Source organism: Dromiciops gliroides, chromosome 5 (genome assembly GCF_019393635.1).
Source record: "Dromiciops gliroides isolate mDroGli1 chromosome 5, mDroGli1.pri, whole genome shotgun sequence".
Classification (NCBI taxonomy): domain Eukaryota; kingdom Metazoa; phylum Chordata; class Mammalia; order Microbiotheria; family Microbiotheriidae; genus Dromiciops; species Dromiciops gliroides.
In genome coordinates, this window is record NC_057865.1 from 126,709,682 (window position 1) to 126,732,679 (window position 22,998).

At 37.6% G+C, this 22,998-nt stretch overlaps 1 protein-coding gene across 1 annotated transcript in view; it reads right to left on the reverse strand.

Annotated features, from left to right (window-relative positions):
- Positions 1-1,079: 1,079 nt before the first annotated feature.
- The window catches only part of CPED1 (cadherin like and PC-esterase domain containing 1), a 442,403-nt gene continuing 420,484 nt past the window's right edge, over positions 1,080-22,998 (reverse strand). The window contains exon 25 of the mRNA XM_043967578.1: positions 1,080-1,298. Within this exon, the coding sequence (XP_043823513.1) occupies positions 1,080-1,298 (219 nt within the window). The remainder of the gene's footprint in view (positions 1,299-22,998) is intronic.

The window sequence follows — 22,998 nt, forward strand, 5'->3', positions numbered from 1 at the left end:
ATAATAGTATGTGTCCCTGGGCAAATTAGTCCCCAAGGCAACTAATTAAAACTTATCTGTTCCAGATGAGTTGCTGCTGTGAATCCATGGAGGGATTTTCCACACCAGGGATTCCCCACACAGATGAAATCACAGGTCCTACCTCTTCCTCCCTTATACAAATGAGACCACATAAAATAGTATAATAGCTAGCATTTAGATAGCTCTTTAAGGTTTGCAAAGCACTTTACAAATATTATCTAATATATGTGTGAAGAAATTTGGTTCCTCCCTTTAATTCAATATCAAATTATACTTTAAGTGTCCTATTTAAGCTCAGAATACTGGACAGAAGAGGAATATGTATAAAAACATAGGGGGTAAAGAGGACTTGGGTCAACCGAAGTGTTAGCTTTAAAGTTTCATTCCAACATTTCTCCCATCTAGCCCCTTTGGAGCCTCCTGTATCAGTTCTCCTGTAAATCCCCTTCCTTCTCCTCCTCTCTCCCCTTATCCCTATCCCATTAATTGTAAAATAGACAAACAAGAAAATGGAGGGAAATACTTTTCAGAAGCATTAGTTTGATAATATCAGTATCATCCTAAATACTGTATTTTCTTTTATCCAAGAACACAAGTACTGTACCCAGTTGTAAATGGAATGTAATTCCCCCCCACCCCCCCACCCCAATGAATGTACCTATAGGTAAGAAAAAAAATTATGCTCAAGAGCTCTAGGGTCTCTTTTCACATATTTCAAGTGCCTATTATTTATCTTTACTATCACAAAACCTAGTACCCTGCCTTTAGCTTGCTTAAGCATTTGGCTATATTTCAAGTATATTTTTCCTTTCCTTCCCTTTTTTTAATTAAAAATTTTTTTGCATCTTTATCCTTCATTTAAAAACTACAACATGCAGGGGCACATCTTGACATTATAAATCCTCAGGAAGAGTGTCACTTTGTGTGTGTTTGTGTGTGTGTATGTGTATGCAAGCATGCATACGTATACCATAGACATATGTGATGCATTTGACATGGTTCCCAGCCCAGATGAGTGGGAAGTCTCCAACTGCAAAGTTGCTTCTCCAGAAGGAAGGTTACACAGTCCTTTCACGTGTACATATCCTGCTGAGAAGAATTTCAGAACAGACTTGATTGACTGGGCCTCTGACATGATATGGTGATTGTACATCAGTTGCATAGCTTTGCAGTCTCTTCTGTTTGCTCAAATTGCTAAAATATTTTCCCACGACATGCTGTCTTGATGGTTTCATTTTAATAAGATGATACTCCCTGGAAGTCTTAGATTTAACTACCTGCAAAGAAAGAGATGAAAATGAGTGATAGAAGTCAAGGACATTTAAGTCAATCAATCAATCAATCAATCAATCAATTGACAAGCATTGTTTAAATAACCTCTAGTTGTCATCCACTGTACCAGATGTTGGAACTTCAAAGAAAAAACAAAGCAGCTCCTTCCCTCAAGGGAGTCCACTGGGGAAAATGTCAATGCATGCTGTGATGAAATAATGAGATTTAGCAGATACTCAAAGACCCACCTGGAGATTAATCTAGACTGATTGAATCAAGTGAGAGTGATTAACTGCTGATTAGCCTACTTTAAGTTAACTGGATTGTAATCACAACTTGAGAACACCTTCAGAACCAATGGATTTGGATGATGCTAACCAATCAGCTTGAAGCTGTGTGTAAGGACCGCCTCTGTTCCAGACTAATAAAAAGCTTCCATAATCAGTTTGTTGGAGAGAGTTTGTGATTGAAGCAGGCTTGTGGCAGAAGACTTGAGGAAGAACCAGACCAGGTTGGAACTCTAGGCTAAATAGGCTTTTTTCTTAACTTTCTGAACTCCATGAGAATATCTGTATGCTTTAATAAATGTTTAATGCCCAAAGACTGGTACTGAAGCTTTTTAATTTAAGGCAATCACACAATATAGATTTTAAACATCATAGTTTGGCAACCATGAAGGGACTGCTGAACCCCTCAACCTTCTGATCTTCACATTGGGTAAGAAATTTTATGTTTGTAAGTATGTTAATGCTTCATTTTTGTGGACTTTCTGTTTTGATTTTTCTTTACCTGCTTTTGCCTTTAACTAATAACTTTATAAAGCATCAGTATTATGAAAGAGAAAATAAAGGGGTTGAAGAAAAACAAGAGAAATTTTATCATCATCATATTTCAATAATCTGCTTCTATTGCCATAAACTGGCACATATTTTGCCAAAATGCAGAAGTAGACAGCAAGATATTAATATGAGATGTGGAGATTTTAGATATTGAAATCAAAAATGCTCTAAATTCACTCAGAGAAATAATGTCAGTTCAAATGTTACATAAAGGTTTCCTTTTTATGCCATTGTATCTACATTTTGAAATTAATAGTATGAGTTTGTTTTCATAGAGATTTTCATTCTTTTAAGATTGTGTTTTGTTTTTCCAACTGATTATTTGATCAAATTATATAAAGTATTTCCTTGGTAATTTGATTACTATGACATATAGATTTAAAACATCACAATGCACAATCAAGTCAGTCAAAAGACATTTTTCAAGTGCTTAATATGTCAGTCATTGTGCTAAGCACTGAAAATACAAAGAAAGGCAAAAATATGGTCCCTGGCTGCAAGCAGCTTGCATTCTAATGCAGGATTCAATATGCAAACAATTATATACATATAAGATATGTGTTTGTATGTGTGTATACACATATACACACGTACATTTCTCTATAAATACACATGTATATATAAATATAGACATGGGGGAGAGAATAGATGGAAGGTAATGTTAGAGAGAAGGAAGGGGGTGGGTAGTGGGGCCAAGCCTCCTGTAGAAAGTTAGATTTCAACTAATTATTCAAAGAAGTCAAAGAAGCCAAGAGGTGGAAGTGAAGAGGGATAACATTCCATACATGGGGAACAGGCAGTGAAAGCCCATGGAAAACACTCATAATTAAATATAAAATTTGTATAATTTTGGTGAGAGTAGGGTGGTGGATCAGTAAAGGCCTCATCCAGTTCAGGCTTATTTATTATTTACAGTTATGTCTCTTAAGCTACTTATTTTGTTTTATTTCAGTCAAGTAATCAGTATTAAGCACTTTGCCAGGTGTTGGAGATATAAAAATCCAAATCAAACAGTTCTTGCCCTCAAGTAACTTACATATGAAAGGAACATAGTACATTCTGTCTGAATAAAGGAAAATAGGAGGGAAAAGGGAGGAAGGAAAGGGAAATTAGAGATTAAAGGGGGGATGATCCCTAAGCAAAAGAAACTCTAAGAAGGTACAAAAATATTTATATCTCCTTTTGAGATGGCAAATGATGAAAATCTAAGAGAGTGCCCATAAATTGGGGAATGGTTGAACAAGTTATGGTATATAAATATGATGGAGTACTATTATACTATACTTAGACTTAATATATTTATTATACTTATAAGTATAATACCCAACTAGGATTCTGGAGGACTAACGAAAAGACATCTATACATTTCCTGATAGAGAAGTGAAAGACTCAGAACATAGAATGAGACAAATTTTTCTTTGACATAACCAATGTGGTAATTTGTTTGGTTGAGTATACATGTTTGTAATGGTAAAATAATAAAGTAAAAAAAAAAGATCAGGAGTGAAATTTGTAGTTCTGTCCCTTTTCTGATCCCAGCAAACCTAACATTGCAACAGAAGACTTGTAATCAATTTGAATTTTTCTAGTGAGTGTCAGTGAGGTCAGTCAGATCTTCACACATACCTTGACTGCATAACACAATATGTTTCATTGGAAAAAACCTAAGCTGTGTCTTCACAACCTCAAATATTTGAGTTTGAGGCTCCTTTCTTTTTCCCTACTCCATCTATGTTACTTATCCTTGGTATAGTGGAAAGAGCACTGGCCTTGTTGGCAGAAAGCCTAACCAGTTTTGAGTCCAATCTTCCCCTTTTTTCAGCTGAGCAATCCGGGATAAGTCATTTAAGTAAAAGAAAGGAATAAGGCAGTTTGTACTCCTAGCTCAGAGGACTGAAAAGCTTGAACAATTTAGAATCAGAGGACTTGGATTTGAATTCTGCCATTGATACTTACTACCTATGTGACTCTAGTAGTCATGTAGTAGTGTCATGGAGGATAGCGCACTGGGCCTGTAATTAGGAAGAGCTGAATTCAAATTTGACTTCAGGCACATACTGGCTGTGACTCTGGGCGAGTCACTTAACCCCGTCTGCCTTAATTTCCTTAATTGTAAAACAGCGTTACTAATAACCCTCATCTCCCAGGCTTGTTGTGAGGATGAAATGAAATGATACTATATAAAGTGCTCAATACGGTGCCTGGCACACAGTATGTAACCAGGTGTGTAATCAGTGCTCATTTCTTTCTTTCCTTGGGCAAGTCACGTCACCTCTCTCTCCTTTCCCTTATCTGTAAGAATGGTCTGATTTTGACCAGATCTCTAAGGTCCCTTCCAATTCTAAATCTATGATTCTATGATAGAATCCTATTGTTTGAAATGTGATAACATGCGTACAGCATTTCATCAATCTAAAGCTGTAGAAAAGTATAAGCAATTTTTTTTATTATAAAAGCATTTTCATGGGTAATAAAAAAAAAAAAGATGTGGGCAGATCCTATGACATGTTGAAACTGTTCCAGTTAGTGACTCCACCTCCCTGGGCTCTGAGTAAGTCATCTTTGGAATCTGAGGGAGCAGCCTGGGCTGCTAAAGGATAATTGAAGCATTTAAAAGCTATCAGTTCTTTCTGCACGGAGCTCCCCTGGTGGGATTTGTCATACCTGTCAATTAGTCTTGAGTATGGATCAAATAATTCATGGAGCCTTGGCCAGACAGTTGGAAAATTGGCCAAAATGGTTCAAGCACATAGAATCTTGTTTTGGGTTAAAAATATTTTGTGCATCTTAATGGGCATGGAATAATCTTTCCTACTTCTAAAACTGTGTGCTGTCACAGAGATATAATCTCTTATAGCTAGCTGTTACTAAAAGTAAAATTTTAGGCTGCCTGCCTTTTTTGCTTTTTTTTTCTTTGAGAGGGGGTGGGGGAAGGGATGGCAGGTGAGATGGAGGATGGTAGAGAGGGACTAGACTTGTGATTTCATTGGTGCAGGCAACTATCAAGTGAAGAAACTCCTACCAGAGCTGGTCTTGGCACCTTTGCCTAACACTGAAAGGTTGTGATGTGCTCAGGGTCACACAACCATTCTGTGTCAGGGGTAGGATTTGATCCCAGGTCTTTTTGATTTTGAGACTGGCTTTCTAGTCAATATTTCATACTGCTTCTTTTTTTTTAAAAGAGATAATTAACAAAAACCAAACATGCTATTTTAGGAAATATGGTTTTTGAGCTCATAGGACAGTGTAAAGAAAAAAACTCCATCCAACTCCTTGGCCGCTTAATGTGGTGGGGGGAGGATACATTCCATAATTTTTAAAAAACGTATAATCAATTTTAAAGGAAGAAATTTTGGCCATGTTCCCAATGAGCTTAAAGTTTCAATTTAGAACAGCAATATGTTTTAAGACTGATTAGATCCAACTAAATTAAGAGGAATGAGTTATTTTCCTGGAGTTACAGCAGGTTTGCTTTTCCAGATGAGGTCCTTAGAATGAATGAGGTAACATGAAATTAGCAAGTTGTAGCAAGGAATTCCCCATGATGGTAATTCAGTGCTCAGTTTGCATTTAACCACTGATTAATATACCAGGTCTAAAGGTTGCCCATTTCTATTATGAGTGGCCATGTTTATCATTGTTTAGTTATAGTGTAACTCTAAAGATATAATAGTCTAGCCAGAGAGATTCATTGATGTTTTTCTGAAGCCTTTGTCCTTTTGGAGAGGAGGCTTAAAATCTCTGAGAGCCAATTTAGGGAATATTCTTCAAGAAACTTATTTAGGGAAAAACTCAAGCATGCATGTAGAGTCTTGACCCAGAAGCAAATTATTGTACCAGTGCTCTGAGGCTGCAATAAGGTTAATTTTATTTATGTGATCTCTTTAGAATGAGCTTTGGAAATGTCTGGATAGCTTGTATGATAAATATGCCAGAACTTGAAAAGTGGCCTCCTGATGTAGAAGGTTTACGAGGAACAGTGAAGAATTCAATTTCATGTGTCTATGGCTGTTTATAGGCTAGTATTTCAAATCAATTTTTCCTGCCCTTTAAAAATGATTTTGATCCTCTCCATGATTTTGAGGCTGAATTTATTGCAACATTATGAAGAATCCTAGGTAGGGCTAGTATAGATTCTGCAGCAACCAAAATAGACTTCATTAAAGGGCCAAGTCCAGTAATAAATTTCAGTGAGTATAAGAGTACTTGAAAGTAAAATGACTCCCATTTTGAGCCAGTATCTTTGCTTCCACGTATCCTGGTGAATGTTGCTTACTCTTTTTCTTTTAGACTACCAAGAACATCAACAGGAGTGATCAGATATGCCTAAGATACTCAAAGTAAGCATAACAACTAAATGACTTCAAAAACATTGTCCAAAACTCTTCAAGGTCAGAAGTCATTAGAATCCTGTTATGAAAGCTTCTTTGGTCCATTTGGGACATTCATTTATGGTGAAGATGTTGATTTGTTTACTCTGCTATTATTAACATTGTTTTATTTGGCTCTGCCCAAGTCATCATCATTTTTTTTAAATAGCAAGAAACAGCTTCTCACAATTCCTGTCTACTGCAAGTCAGTTCAAAAGGACTGTCCATACAATTCATTGCAACCCAATTTGTTTACTTCAAAGTTCACTTTGAAAAGCACTTATGTGTTCCACATTTTTTGTCTATTGGTCTTTTGGCCATACACATATGCATAAACACACATATAGACAGAGGGATGTTAGTGCAGACTCCATCAGGATTTGGTAACTCCTCTTCTCAAAAAACAGAATCATTTTATTAAAGAAAAGGAATTCCAAAAGTTTATGTTATGATTTTTAAATTACCAAAATGTTCCCCGGCTTAAGTTATCTTTCTCAGACCATCTCAGACCAACAAGAAAAATCTCAGAAGTGGTTCTTTGTAATGCTACCTTAAACAAAATGTTTTGTAAAAAACACAAAGGATTTTATAGAATCTGGCAGATCTCATAGAATCTTAGAGATCTTGCCCAATACCATGGGTTTGGTTAGACATGGGAGATGAGGGAAAGAGATTTCACATTGTTTAAGCCTACTTAGTCATGGGAATATTAATAGATCAATTTGGTTTGGTGCCTATAATTTGCACAATGAACAAATAGAATGAGAAAAAACATTTTGAGGATGATGATGATGGCCTGAAATTTCACTAAATTTTATAATCTGTGAAAAACTGGCATAAATCTATTAAGAAAGGCTGCACAGGGGCAGCTAGGTGGCTCAGTGGATAGAACACTGTTCCTGGATTCAGGAGGATCTGAGTTCAAATCCTTACTAGCTGTGTGACCCCGGGCAAGTCACTTAACCCCAATTGCCTCACACAAAAAAAAAAGAAAAGAAAAGAAAAAAAAAAAGAAAGGCTATAGAAATGTCCTTTCTTTGATGTAGTGTTCAAGATAGTGAAATGCTAGTAGTATAACTCTGAGGTTGGGGGAACAAAACAAATTCTTTTGTCCTCTAAAGCTTTTATTGATTATAGTTACATGTCAAGGAATGTTATTTGGCATATGTCATCTCTGCATGTTCAAAATGAAAATGAACCATGTTCAAATACTGTACTTCAAACACTTATCACTCTATCTGAAATTTGACTGGGAAAAATTAGCATAGCCTAGAGAATGTAAGAAGTCCCCTGAAGGGAAGGTGATCATATTTCACAAACTAATGTGCTTCCCTGCAAAAAGTTTCAGAGGAATAACATCATCCTAAATAAAGTCCAGGAAGATTTTAAAATTAGTGGTAGCTTCTTGGTTTTTAGTGTTGGGATAACTGCATGTAGCAGCAGGGTGCTTCTGGGATGGCACTATTTAATAAACTGAGGATAAACCAAATTACTTACTGAGTGTAAAGCTCTCTTCCATCTCAAAACTGAACTCAGTGCCACTTAATAGTATCTTCATGTAAGCACAGCAGTGCTAGGCAAAATACCAAGTAATTCAGATACAGCTCTCAACAACATTATTATATATAGACACATTTCTAACATACTTGAAGTAAGAACAAGAACCGGATGACTTCAAAAGCATTGTCGGAAGATCCTCAAGGTCAGGAGTCATGTAATTTCTGTGTTATAAATAGTTCTTTTGGACATTTGAAATATTCACTATTAATGTAAGGTAAGGATCATGATGATTTGTTCACACAGTCATTATAACTCATTTGTTTGCAAATTTCTGTCTGTGGTATTGATGTTGTATAATTATCATCTAAGTATTTTCTTTAAAAATTTTTATTCATTTTTCTATTTATTCATCTATTAATCCATACATTTATTTATTCATTCATTTAATCATTCTTTCACTCACTCATGCATTTACTTATTTGCTTGCTTATCGATATAATTACGAATTCATTCATCAATTTATTTATGTATTTGTTCATTTATTTATCCTTTCTTTCTTTCTTTCTTTCTTTCTTTCTTTCTTTCTTTCTTTCTTTCTTTCTTTCTTTCTTTCTTTCTTTCTTTCTTTTCTGTTCCCAGGATCTCACAATATGGGTACCAAACTTGGTGTGAACACCCAATTGAATTTCACCTTACCGCAACTCAGAACTTCTGAAATAAAGTGATCTGTCAGTCTCAGCCTCCCTGGTGGTTGGAATTACAGGCATGTGCCACCATATTAGGCTGGCTAAGTCTTTTCAAAGTGACCTATTTTATTTACTCTTTTATGATCATAAATTAATCTATTATTTTAAGATGGCAAATATTGTATGTATGACTGGTTAATTTGTTAACAAGGAAGGAAAGAATAAATAATTTCTCAATCTATGCAAGAGGCAGAGCTGGCATTGTGTCTAGAAATCTGTCCTTGAGGTCAGAAAGACCTGCTTTTAAGTCCTATCTCTGACACATATTGGCCATTTGACTCTGGGCAAATCACTTAACGTTGTAGTGTCCTAGTCAACAGTCTAAGATTTTAAGTGAAGAGAAGGTTCTGATTTGCATTGAAAGAGGCAGTTTCCTTATCTGGGCATTCCCTGTACCAATGAACTTCCAGATTCAGTTTCTATCCCTTCATGTCTGCATCTAATCTGTTAACATATTATTATTTGAGGATGAAGGTCCTCCTCAAATTCAGAGAACTATTTAAAGTCATTCAAAACCAAGAGAATTTGCAAAAGTACAACAAAAAACACCAAATCCATTAGAAACAACTTCTGAGACATTTAGTTCTTCAGTTCTGAAAGGCACTCAACCTGAGATTGGCACTATTTGTTCTGCTTTTGTCAAGCCAGAGAGAAATCTTCATGGTATTGATTTTTCCTGAAATAAGCATAGTTGGTTTGGTTATGGTTTGACTATTTGAATAGAGATAAATGTCTATATTTGGGCCATAGCAAAACTTAGATTATCTTTTGACATTTAAAATTTTAGTGTTAAATCTTATTCATTTATTATTCTTTCAATTAATCTGAAGTAGGGGGTTGGAGCCAACATGGTGGAGGAAAGACATCAAATGCACAGAGCTCCTGATACAATTACCCCAAAAACAGCAATAAAAGAACCCCTGGAACAGAAAAACCCACGAAAATATGGGCTGAGATTATTTTCCAGCCATAGACAGATTAAAGGGGGCTGTGCTGGGCTGCAAGTAATGTCCAACACTTTGATCATGCTGACAGAGACCCCAAGCATGCTGCACCAGAGGAACTTAACCCCTGAGCCTCCAAATCAGCTGCAGCACCAGCGTCTTCTGGAACTGAGCTTGTGGTCAGGTGAGAGGGCTAAACGTCTGGCCAGGGGGAAAAGTGCAGTGGTGTCAGTGGGACCTAGAGAGTAATTCTTCTGTCCCACCCCAGCAGGGAACCAGGAAGAAATCCTGAGTGGCAGGAGACCCAGGTGGGGGAGGGGTTCAGGCTTGTTGAAGCTACATACCACAGCACAGAAAGCTTTGCTGGTTAGTTATTTAATAAGTTGGCTTGAGGTTATCTTTGGAGCAGAAAAGAGGCCAGGGGAGAGAAAAACCTGCCCTCCCTCAAACCAAAACACCTGGGACCCTCTGAAGCTGGGGACAGTAGTGTAGCCTAGAAGCAGGGCCCCCAAGTGGGGAGTTAAAAGTCAAGTAAAAGATGGCAAGATGAGTAAGCAAAGAAAGTTGAGAACTATTGAAAGTTTCTTCAGCAACAAGGAAGATCAAGGTGTACCCTCAGAAGAGGATAACAACCTCAGGGTCCCTACATTCAAAGCTTCCAAGAAAAGTATGAATTGGTCTCAGGCTATGGAAGCTCTCAAAAGGAACTTTGAAGAGAAAGTAGGAGAGATAGAAGGAAGATTTAGAGAGAAGGAGGAAAGAATGGAAAGAGAAATGAGAGTGATGCAGGAAAGTCATGAGAAAAAAGTCAACAGCTTGAAAAGTCAAATGGAAAAGGAGATAAAAAGCTGTCTGAAGAAAATAATTGCCTAAGAATTAGGATTGAACAAATGGAAGCTAGTGACTTTATGAGAAATCAAGACACAGTAAAGCAAATCCATTTGAATGAAAAAATAGAGGGCAATATGAAATATTTCCTTGGAAAAACAGCTGACCTGGAAAATAAATCCAAGGGAGATAATTTGAAAATCATTGGACTACCTCAATTAATCTGAAGTAATTACTTTCTTTTTAGAGCCGACATTATTTTGTTGTTGTTGTTATTGTAGGGCAATGAAGGTTAAGAGACTTGCCCAGGGTCACACAACTAGTAATTTTTACTGATAAAAGTTGCTTCATTTGAGGGGGTTCCCATCAATTGGGGAATGGCTGAACAAGTTGTGGCATATGAATGTAATGGAATACTATTGTGCTGTAAGAAATGATGAGCAGGAGGAGTTCAGAGAAACCTGGAAGGATTTGCATGAACTGATGATGAGTGAGATGAGCAGAACCAGGATAACATTGTACACTGTTATCATCAACATTATGTGTCAATCAACTATGATAGACTAGATTCTTCTCACCAATCCAATGGTACAAGAAAGTTCTAAAGGACTCATGATGGAAAAGGCTCTCCAAATCCAGAAAAAAAAAGAACTGTGGAATATAGATGCTAATTGGATCATACTATTTCTTTTGTTTTTGGTGCTGTTGTTTTTCTTTTTTTGAGGTTTTTCCTTTTTGCTCTGATTCTTCTCGTATAACATGACTAATGCAGAAATATGTTAAATGTTATTTTATATATATATATATATATATATATATATATATATATATATATATACATAAAACCTATATCAGATTACCTGCTGTCTGGGGGAGGGGGGGAGGGAGGGAGAAAAATTCGAAATTGGAAATCTTATCTAGACAAATGTTGAAAACTAAAATTAATTAATTAAAAAAAGAATTATAGTAATGTGATTCATTGTTTTCAAAGCATTGGAAAGTTTTAGGAAACCCTTTAGGAATTTAATTTAGTCTCTGATTCCTTTTTTTTCTTTTTTCTTTTTGGTAAGATTTCTATTGTCCAATCAAGTGTGTATATATTTTTCCTTCTTTGAAACAATTCAGGTAAGAGCGAGGATTAAGTTTTGCCTGCTGGCTCCCCAATGTTCCTCCTCACCCCCATTTCCCTCTCTGCTATAAAAGCTTTCTTGTGGACCTCTTTTATCTGAGAAAATTTCCCCCATTCTTCCCCTCTTCTCCTTTCTTCCATTGTATCTCTCCTTTAAACCCATTCATTTCTTTTTGGGTGGGGCAATGAGGGTTAAATGACTTGCCCAGGGTCACACAGCTAGTAAGTGTCAAATGTCTGAGGCTGGATTTGAACTCAGGTCCTCCTGAATTCAGGGCCAGTGCTTTATCTACTGCACCACCTGGCTGCCCCCAAACCCATTCTTTTTTTAGATTATTCCAACATAACTAACTCATTCCTGTGCCCTCTATGTAAGGTCCTTCTATATGCTCTAATAATGATAAAAATCTTAGGAGTTACATATATGATCTTCCCATATAGGAATGTAAATGTTTTAACCTTATTGATCCCCTTATTATTTCTCTTTCATATTTCTCTTTTTATGCTTCTTGTGAGTCTTGTATTTTAAAGTCACATTTTCTACTAATCTATGGTCTTTTCATTAGGAATTTTTGAAAGTCCTCTATTTCAAAAATGCCCATTTCTGTGTCTTCCCCACCCCTGAAAGATTATACTCAGTTTTGCTACGTGGGTTATTCTTGGTTGTAGTTCTACTTCCTTTGCCTTCTGGAATATCATATTCCAAGCCCTCCACTCCTTTCACATGGTAGCTGCTAAATCTTGTATGAGCTTGGCTGTATGTAGTTCCATAATATTTAAATGGTTTTTTCTTGCTGTTGGAAGTATTTTCTATTTGAGCTGTGAGCTCCAGAATTTGAATATAATGTTCCTGGGAGTTTTTATTTTGGGATGTCATCCAGGAGGTGATTGGTAGATTTTTTCAATTTCTTTTTTTTTTTTAATTTTTTAAAGTGAGGCAGTTGGGATTAAGTGACTTGCCCAGGGTCACACAGCTAGTAAGCGTTAAGTGTCTGAGGTCAGATTTGAACTCAGGTCTTCCTGAATCCAGGGCCAGTGCTCTATCCACTGCGCCACCTAGCTGCCCCAATTTTTTCAATTTCTATTTTATTCTCTGGCTATAGGATATCAGGGCAGTTTTCCTTTATAATTTTTTGAAATATGATGTCTAAACTCTTTCTTTGATCATGACTTTAAGGCAGTCCAATAATTCTTAAATCATCTCTCCTCAATCTATTTTTCAGGTCAGTTGTTTTTCTGATGAGATATTTCACATTTTCTTCATTTTTTTCATTCTTTTGACTATGTTTAATTTTTTTTTTTGATGTCTCATGGTGTCATTAATGTTCACTTGTAATTCACTTCAGTGAACACCTCTTTTTCCATTTAGCTAATTCTACTTTGTAAGGTGTTGTTTTCACCAGTGTTTTCTGATACCTCTTTTACAAAGCTATTGTCTTCTCATAATTTTCTTGCATTGTTCTCATTTATTTTCCCAATTTTTCCTCCATTTTATTTTTAAAATAATTTTTAGGTCTTCTAGGAATTCTTGTTGGGCTTGTTTCAGTTTGCTTACAGCTGTTTTGACACTGAGTTTGTGTCTTGTGCTTCTCTATCACTATACTAGCTTTTTATAGTCAAGTTCTTTGTTGTTGTTTGCTCATTTTTATTTCTTGACTTTGACCTTTGTGTTAAAATTGGGCTCTGTTCCCAGGGTTGAAGAAAGGGGTGGAAGGGACTGTTGGTAGTATGGAAATGTGTAACTACATTGGCTTATTTTTTTTCTGTTTTGTTTTTTTGTTTTTTTACCTTGAGAAAGCTAAGCAGTTAGATAAGATTTGATCACTTTTAATTATCACATATTGTCTGGATAAATGTAGCCTTGACATTCTCAAACTAGTATGGTACAATTTGAACACTAGTCACCTAATAATACTGCCCTAGGTAGTAGGAATATATAAAGCAGTAAATCAAGTATCACCATTGATTTATAGTAAGTCAATCTTACTGATGATTCTGATACCCCTGCCCTTAGGGCCTGGGTTTTCTGACTTACAGCCCAGTTTCTGAGTTATTGGTAACTTTGCCTTGAATCCTAATATGTAGTATCTGGGTTTTTTTGTCACTAAATCTCAAACCCCACCTCTTTGCCTTTGACTGGGTCTCTAATACCTGCTGGATATCTCCAACAATTACATTTCCTTCTCTCCCTGCTTCATTCCTACCTATATAATATATATATTTATATTAATTATTTATTTATTACCTTGCATCTTGAACTTGACAAACAGTATGGCATATTAGAATTAGGGTTATCCCTGGAGTCAGGAAGATTTGGATTCAGGTCCTACTTTTGAAACATATTAGCTGTGTGACATAGAAAAGTTATTTAGGGGCAGCTAGGTGGTGCAGTGGATAGAGCACTGGCCCTGGAGTCAGGAGGACCTGAGTTCAAATCCGGTCTCAGACACTTAACACTTACTAGCTGTGTGGCCCTGGACAAGTCACTTAACCCCAATTGCCTCACTTAAAAAAAAGTTATTTAACTTTTCAGTATTCTAGGCAATTCTTCAACACTGTGAGTTATAGAACTGTCAATTGCTATTGGGGGAAGGAGTTCCTACCCTGGGAGTTTTCTGCACTGATGGAATCACATTGAAACAACAACAAAAAATAATCTTGGGCTTAGCTTTGACCTTGGCCAATAATACTTATTTTCCATTAACCTTTCCCTTCCTTTCTTTGATTGATTTCTAGTTACATAACTATGTTATGGGCTACTCACTGTACATCCATCCCTAAAATAATAGACTCCCAGTCACATTCCCATGTTTATTTAGACTCCCACTCTAATGACTAGTCTTCTATTAACCCTCCAGAGATTGGCTTCATAGATAGTGACAGTCATTTAAATCAAGCCACTGTCCATCACTGTCCAAGTAACTTATATGACTATCTCATCCCATAACTCTGGTCCCTAAGGAACTTGATCCATTGTTTTAATATGGAAGAGTTTTAGGATAGGATTAATGAAACCTTCTACATGACTGAATTTCAGAATAGCTCCAATAGTCTGGTTTCTAGTCTTCCTATCTCTATGTTCTGTTAAAAAATAAACATTCCATTAAAATAAACACTTAGATATTAACATTTTTCAATACAAATAGATCACCTAATTTTCTACAGACAATTAAAATTTACCAATGTTATTTCTAAAATCATTATTTTGGTTTTAAAATATCTACATCTGAAATTCCCTTTTGGTAATTAATTATAGAGTTTTGACAGTAACTTTTTAGGACTTACACAGGTAAGAGATAATGTTTCACTGGAGGTGGTAAAAATATGTTAGCATATAGAAGGGTAGAAACTTCATGTGAGGCAATAGAAAATGGTAAAAGTTGTGGACAGCTAATATTTTGATTATGTCATTAAGACAGAGATTAAATAGCAAATCTAAGAGAAGCCTTTGGTTAATAGAAATGACCTCTGTTAAGAAACTAGAAATGGCTATTTTTAAAGGCACCTCTGTATTGATTTTGGGAAAATCTCCCTCTTCAGGGCTCCCCAAACTTGGGTTTGCAAGGAAGCATCTAAGACTTCTGACACTTAAGCAGATAGAGGATATGGAAATCAAATTGACTAAAAAGAAGGCCCCCTGGATTTGAGTTTGATTGAATTTTGGGTGGACAGAGATTCGGGTTTTTGAGGTTGAAAACATCAGTCAGTAGCTGGGCCACCATTGAATGTTGTTTTGGGATGGCATCTTCATGCCTTGCTAACTCTTGGATTCACATAGACCTTACAGTTACAGTTCAACTTGAGTAGACTGTTGTTGTTGTTGTTGTCGTTGTTGTTGTTTTGGCAGGGCAATGAGGGTTAAGTGACTTGCCCAGGGTCACACAGCTAGCAAGTGTCAAGTGTCTGAGGCTGGATTTCAACTCAGGTCCTCCTGAATCCAGGGCCAGGGCTCTATCCACTGTGCCACCTAACTGCCTCCTCGAGCAGACTGTTTTTAAAAGAATGCACTGGGATAGATAATAGATGATCAGATCATTGTCCATATTGAAGTAGAATCCACTTAAAATAATGCCAGAGGGGGCAGCTAGGTGGCACAGTGGATAAAGCACTGGCCCTGGATTCAGGAGTACCTGAGTTCAAATCCGGCCTCAGACACTTGACACTAGCTGTGTGACCCTGGGCAAGTCACTTAACCCCATTGCCCCGTAAAAAACAAACAAAAAAACAAATAAAATAATGCCAGAGACATTTGTTGTCATATGTTATAGGAATTGTCTTTCTCCCTAACAACCACCACCAAGTCACCTGGCTTATTCTGCTTGACTCAAGTGGAACTAGACCACAGCTAGTTAGCTGTATGTGTTTCTCAAGGTAGTTGGGGATGTTGCGAGAGGGGTGTTATCAGAAGGGTTGGGAAATAAGGACCTATTGGTTACAGGATCTGATGAATCATGTCTCAAGCTGAACCTTAGTACAGCTGCCTTTACATAAGGGGAACTAGAAATCAAGTTTGATTTCCTTTTACAAGTTGCTTATTTAGTCACTCTGTCAGACTCTTGAAAAACCTTTCCATCAGGGCTGCCTCATTCTCATTTAGCTACTCAATCATGGCTCAGGTACTTGAGTAGTCTATGACCATGTCTTGACCCCTCTCTAAGCCCCTGCATCTATTAGTTTTCTCAGTCTCTATCAGATTCTCAAAGGTAGCCCTTAGCTCTGAGATAAGATTCTCCATCACTTTCCAGCAGGGGGCTCTCTTCTATTAATAATAATGTTAGCCATTTCTGAGTTCTCCGCCATAGTGAGATATGACCAGAACAACTTGGCTTGGTCATTAGTCATTCACAAGGCTGAAGTTTTAGGTACAATATGCTGAGGGCTTAAAAAACAACTCATACTCAACAAGCTCCTCAGTTTGGCCAGACAATTTTTCTAGGGGCCAGAATCAGTAAGTCCAGTGTAGATTAGGATGTTCTAACTTCTACATAGCTCATATCCTTCTCATTGGTATTCTTCCAGCTGAAATTGGGAAACAACTCCTACCAGGAGGGCCTTCAGTCTGGAATAGAATTTTGGATTGTAGGAATACTCAAGCATTCCATACTGTGACCTGTTCTATTTGGGAAATACGGGGTTAGCAGTTATTGGAGGCATGCAAAGATGTGTCAAATAGTCAGTTGGGGTGGAGTCATGAATTACTTGATGAGAGTCAATTAAAAGGCAAATTCTTTCAAGGGATCATCTTATACCAAGAAGGGAATCAGAGGTCGAGTAGTCTCAGGCCTGTACTTGACAAAAGAATGAGTTAGGGGACCAATGTCAGGTAAAGAAGCCATTTACAGTGGCAATCAGGAGACCCTGTCAGGGTGTTTGATCAAGGGAGATCTGGAGATGAAGAACTTGGAAAAGTGGGAATCAAGCTGAAAAACCAAATATTAGGGAGTTCAGGATTCAGGTTTGGATTTTGCCAGTGCATTGATAATTTTTAAAGAACAGTTTTTTATTTTGTATCCATAGAGTTTAGCACAGTGCCTGGCACATACTAAATGATAAATAAATGCTTGTTGATTGATTAATAGATGATAAATTTGTTGACCAGAATTTAGGATTTGTGCTATTTTTATATACAAATGCTATGTTACTTCAAAAGGCCTATATAAACAGAGATTCTGGTAGCTTCCAAGACCTCCAGTTGCCTCAAAAATAGTCAAATAATTACAGTATAAATTGTCTTATGATCACTTCTGAAGCCTTCCTATTCATGGGAGGGAATACTAGAGCCTTCCTAGACTTTCAATTTGTTCAATAAATCTTGGCTATATTACTTGTGGAAATCATTCAAGACACATATTGGGCAACTTATCTGGATATTGCTGGTTATCTTTTTGTTTTGTTTGGTTTGGTTTGGTTTGGTTGTTTTGGCTGGGCAATGAGGGTTAAGTGACTTGCTCAAGGTCACACAGCTAGTAAGTGTTAAGTGTCTGAGGCCGGATTTGAACTCAGGTCCTCCTGACTCCAGGGCTGGTGCTCTATCCACTGTACCACCTAGCTGCCCCAATCTTTTTTTTTTTTTTTGGCGGGGTGTTAAGGGCTAAAATTCTAACTAAACTGTCTAAAATATTTAATGAGTGGTTGCCAATAAATTATAAGCGTTAGCCAGAGTTAGACTTTTAAGCATTTATTAAGGAGAATAGAATTTGGTAAAGAGAGAGAGAAAGGCCTAGATTCCTATCTATTAAAGGGAGAGCGCATTTTTAGCTCCCCTCTCCACCAGTGTCCTCAGGAAAGAGCGTGAGACCGAGCGCCAGTCTCTTCCTTCCTCCTCTCACTAGCCCGCGTCACTTCCTGACGCCAAAGAAAAGACTCCTGGTCTTGCCCTCAAAGACCTTCGCTTCATGGGTGGAACTCTTCTACAGTAAGTCTCTAGCAGGTGGCGTCATTCCAATCATTACAGGGGCAATGGGGGTTAAGTAACTTGCTCAGGGTCACACAGCCAGTAAGTGTCAAGTGTCTGAGGTTGTATTTGAACTCAGGAACTCCTGAATCCAGGGCTGGTGCTTTATCCATTGCGCCACCTAGCCACCCGTGCCCCAATCCTTTCTTTTAAATATTAGAAGACAATATTCTGTTTCTATGCAGCAGGAAAAATACCTATTCAACTAATTTACATATACAATTTTGCCAAATTGTTGGTCACTAGCTGGGAAATTTTTCATATAATTGTGGGGAAAACATATGCTCCCCTGGGGCCTTGACAGATGAAAGAGACTCAGTAAAATCCTGAATCTCACCAGCAATAATTGAAGCCCATGAAATAGATTTGTTTTGACCATAAGAAACAATTATGAGAATTCTTTGAAAACTGAAAAGCACTATGCACATGTAAGGGATCATCATCATCACCACCACCACCAATAATAATAAATTGTTTATTTATTTGTTGTTGTTGTTGTTGTTTTTTGGTGGGGCAATTGGGGTTAAGTGACTTGCCCAGGGTCACACAGCTAGTAAGTGTCAAGTGTCTGAGGTCAGATTTGAACTCAGGTCCTCCTGACTCCAGGGCTAGTGCTCTATCCACTGTGTCACCTAGCTGCCCCACCAATAATAAATTGTGACAAGAAAGCAAAGATTACTGGAAATATATTACTGTAATGATGATGCCAATCCATCACAGGTTTCTTCATCTATTAAGGACTGGAGACTAAAGGTCATGCCTCGCACTTAACAAATGTATGATAAATGAATGTATTGATGAATGAAAATAGGCTAGATGATAAAAAGCAGTATGGTGGGAATAAGAAGAACACCTGATGGGGAGTAAGCGGATCTAGGAGCCCAAAAGCATAGGTTTGAGGGCCAGCTTGGATACTTTCTGACTCTATGGCTTGAACATAAGCTGAGTGTAAATCACTTCAATTCTCTGGGCTTTTATTTTTCTCATTTGTTAAATGAGGGTCTTTTGACTATTTGGTATCTAAGGCCATTCCTAGTTCTACAAATATATAATTTTTTTCTAGTATAACCAGGCATAATACTTGCCACTCTTGTTTGTCAATCCCCTATTTTTTTCTATTTCAGGAGCACCTTGTAAAAGGAGAATGGAGACGAGATGATTCACAAAAACTCCCCATCTTCCCCTCTGAAGCCAGAATCACTCAACTGTTATTATTTATTTGCTTAAAATGGTTCATTGAGTTTTGGTGGTTTTTTTTTTGGTTGAATAATATTCATTATCATTAAATCATCCTTTAAAAGGAGCTTTAGCTAAACTTGGAGAATAATGACAGACATTTATGCAGGGCTTTAAAGTTTACAAAGCACTTTCTAGATATCATTTCATTTGAGCCCCACAACAATTCAGTGAAGCAGATACTCTAGGTTTTATTATCCATACTTGATAGATGAGAAAAATGAGACCGAGAGAATCAAAGTGACTTGCTAATGGTCATGTAGCCAGTACTGTAAGTGCCAGAGTAAGCAGGGCACAAGCATTTATTAAATACCTACTATGTGCCAGGCACTGGGCTAAGTGCTTTACAAATATTATCTCATTTGATCCTCTAACAACTCAGTGAAGTAGGTGCTATTAGTATCCCAATTTCACAGTTGAGGGAACTGAGAGATTAAGTGACTTGTTCAAGGTCACACAGCCAGGAATTATTTGAAGCAGGATTTGAAATTGGGTCTTCCTGGCTCCAGATCTAACACAAGATTTGCAACCAAACCCTCCTGATTCCACACCCAGTCAGTATTCCGTCCATTTTGAGAGTCATGTGTTTGATGTTCAGTAAAATAATCAAATATGATTGTCACCCCAACTTTCTTAGGATGAAAATGGCACATTTACACACTGAGACTGCCATTGTCTCTCCTCAAATACTTGAAAAAAATATTCTTAGGCAATGAATGAGTTACAATTTTAAAGAATTTTTTGAAGAAGGGCGTGAAGTGGATGAGAAAGATATTATCAGGTTTATATTGTGATTGGAAAGGTAAATCTCCCAGAGGCACATTTTAGTTGAAACATCATAGAGATCAAAATGAATATTGCTGCTACCAAAAATCAACCCAGGTATCCTGGGAAGTAGGTGTGGCCCTGAGTGGGAGTATAATACAGCTGTCTGTTAAAAGATTTATCTATATACACATCATTAATGGAGATCAGAACTTGATTTCTCCACATTATGAGAATCTCTGAGAGTAAATAAAACTAAACTCTGATGAGGGTGTGACTAGGGTGTCAAACTCAGCATAAGAAGGCCATTCTTTGAACCAAAGATGAGTTTTTTGTTACTGACATGGACAGTGCTCAAATTAGTATTGGTTAGGTTGCAAAAGTTCACTTGAAAACTCTTCTCATCCTCATGTAAAATGAGGAAGTTTGATTTCTTAGATCTCTCCAAACTCTAGGTCAGTCATTAAGCATTTTATGAAAAGTTATTCATGGTTATGTCCTCTTGTATAGCTTATTTAATCCATAATGAACTTGCATTACAGTATAAAACTTTCTTGTTTTTCAGTTGTTTCAATCATCTTGCAGTCTTTGTGACTCCATTTGGGGTCTTCTTGGCAAAGATATGGGACTCGTTTGCCATTTCCTTCTCCAGCTCATTTTGAAGATGAAGAAAATGAGGCAAACAAGGTTAAGTGACTTGCCAAGGGTCACCCAGCTAGTAAATGCCAGAGTCTGCATTTGAACTCAGAGAGAGGAGTCTTCCCGACTCCAGGCCAAAACTCTATTTGCTGTGCCACCCAGCTATCCAGTATAAATATACTGAGTGGGTTTTATATCAGGCAGCTGGGCAGTACAGTGGATAGAGCACTGGGTCTGGAGTTGGGAAGACTCCTTTTCCAGAGTTCAAATCTGGCCTACTCAGCATATTTAACCATGTTTCTATGGGAAAATATATCATAGTCCTAAATTAGAATGAAAGGAATACATCTCTATCCAGTGCAGTAGTATTTGGATTCTCCACCCTCTGATTCTCATCCCTGCAGGACAATAGAAAAAGGGATTCCCCTATCTCCAAACCACAAATGTTAGATATGGATAGTTCCAACAGCCTGGGGGCAATGGCTCTAGCAAGGGACTGAGGAGAAGGTGGAGGATCCAGGGCCAATGCTTCCTGCCTGTTTATTCCTCTTATGATACTTCTTGATCTTGGTGTCTACCCATTCACTTTTTTTCCTTTTGTGAAAGTCTGGGAATTGGCACCCCTTACTTCTCTCCTTTCTGGTCCATTCTGGAATAAAATGAGAATGCTATTTCCAATTAATCTTTCCCTCCTCATTCTCCTTCTCAGTCCATTTTCTGACTTTAGTAAGGATAGATAGTCTGCAGAGAGTTTCCAAAGGTGAGACTTTGAACCCTAAGGACTGAATGAAATGAGATTCATATATGTTTCAGAGAGAAGCCTCTCATACTGTGGATCATTTTGTCACAGAAGCTGAGTAAGGGTTCACTGGTGAAGAGTAGAATGAGTCTATGGGACACTGCCAAGGAGAACAGTAATGGTACTTTAGAATCTGAAAACATCTATGACAGAGTGAGGCAAAGTGGCTATAGGCTTCTTTTCCCTCTCCTAGGAATCTCTAGTTCTGCCCCTGAAGGGGATAATGCAACTAGTAGGTTTTAGTTGGCCTTGGAGTCAGGGGATCTAGGTTAAAAAACCTGGTCTAATACTGACCAACTCTGTGATCTTGGCCAAATCAATTTCATCCATCTGACCCCAATTTCCTCATCTTCAAAATATGGATAATACATGCATCTGAGGGTTATTGTAATGAAAGAGTTTTGTAGCATTACACAAATTTTCCTTGTTATTCTTAGACCTTCTTGGCTTTCATGGATTGAGGCAAGAGATCAGAGTGAGGTCATCCCAAGCAGCTCCGGTGGGAGCTGTGAAAAGGATTTGAAGCCTAAGGACCTGGATGCAAATCCCAGCTCTGCCACTTCCTACCTATGCAATCTTGGGCAAGTCTCTTAACTTATCTGGGCTTCCCCTTTGTCATTTATAAAATGAGGGGGTTGCGTTAGATAGCTTCTAAGGTCCCTTGCAGATATACATTTATCATCTTATGAAAGGGAAAAGGGAGAGGGGTAAGAAGGAAATCCCAAGTGACAGCAACAAGGAGGAAAGGGTAGTCCCTGAAGGCACTGACTGTTTCCTGTGGCCATTTATACTTTGGTAAGGTAGCCTGCCTATAATTATAACTTACACATCATGTTTTGAAGGTTTGAAGGGTTTTGCATATAATTCTGTTTTATGATTGTCAATATATACTGGATGACTGTGAGAGGAGATATATGTAATGCAATCATGTGGAAATGGCATCTTCTGTTTTTAATTGGAGCTTTGTTGGAAATCTTCCGAGCATGTCTCCCTTTTTAGCCTACTAGGGCACCAAAGCTACAAAAGAAAAGCAGACACTATCCCTCCCTCCCCCAAAACTAATTGAAGACACATTATGTAAAAACTCTTTTAAAAAAGAGGCAACAAAATCCTGTATTTTGTCTTTCAGAGTCCCCCGTTTTCTGCGGCTTTGGCAGCCTCTGACTTGTTTTTGTGGGAAATTCTGATTGTGTGCTGGCTCAGTTGTGCATCGACTGCTTACCCTTCCCCAGGATACATACTGTTGTATTTTTAAGCACAGTTCTGCTTCCTGAACAAGAGAAAGAGGAGCTCTAAGAGAGGAATATTTCCATTTGGGGAAAGACAGAAGTAGGCACATGTTGCCTTGTTGCCTGTTGGCAATGGCATGAGTGTAACTGGTAGCTAGGTGAAAAAAGAAAACTTTCCATGCTGGTTACATCCTTTAATAAGCTTAGGACTCATTTGGCTTTCTGTG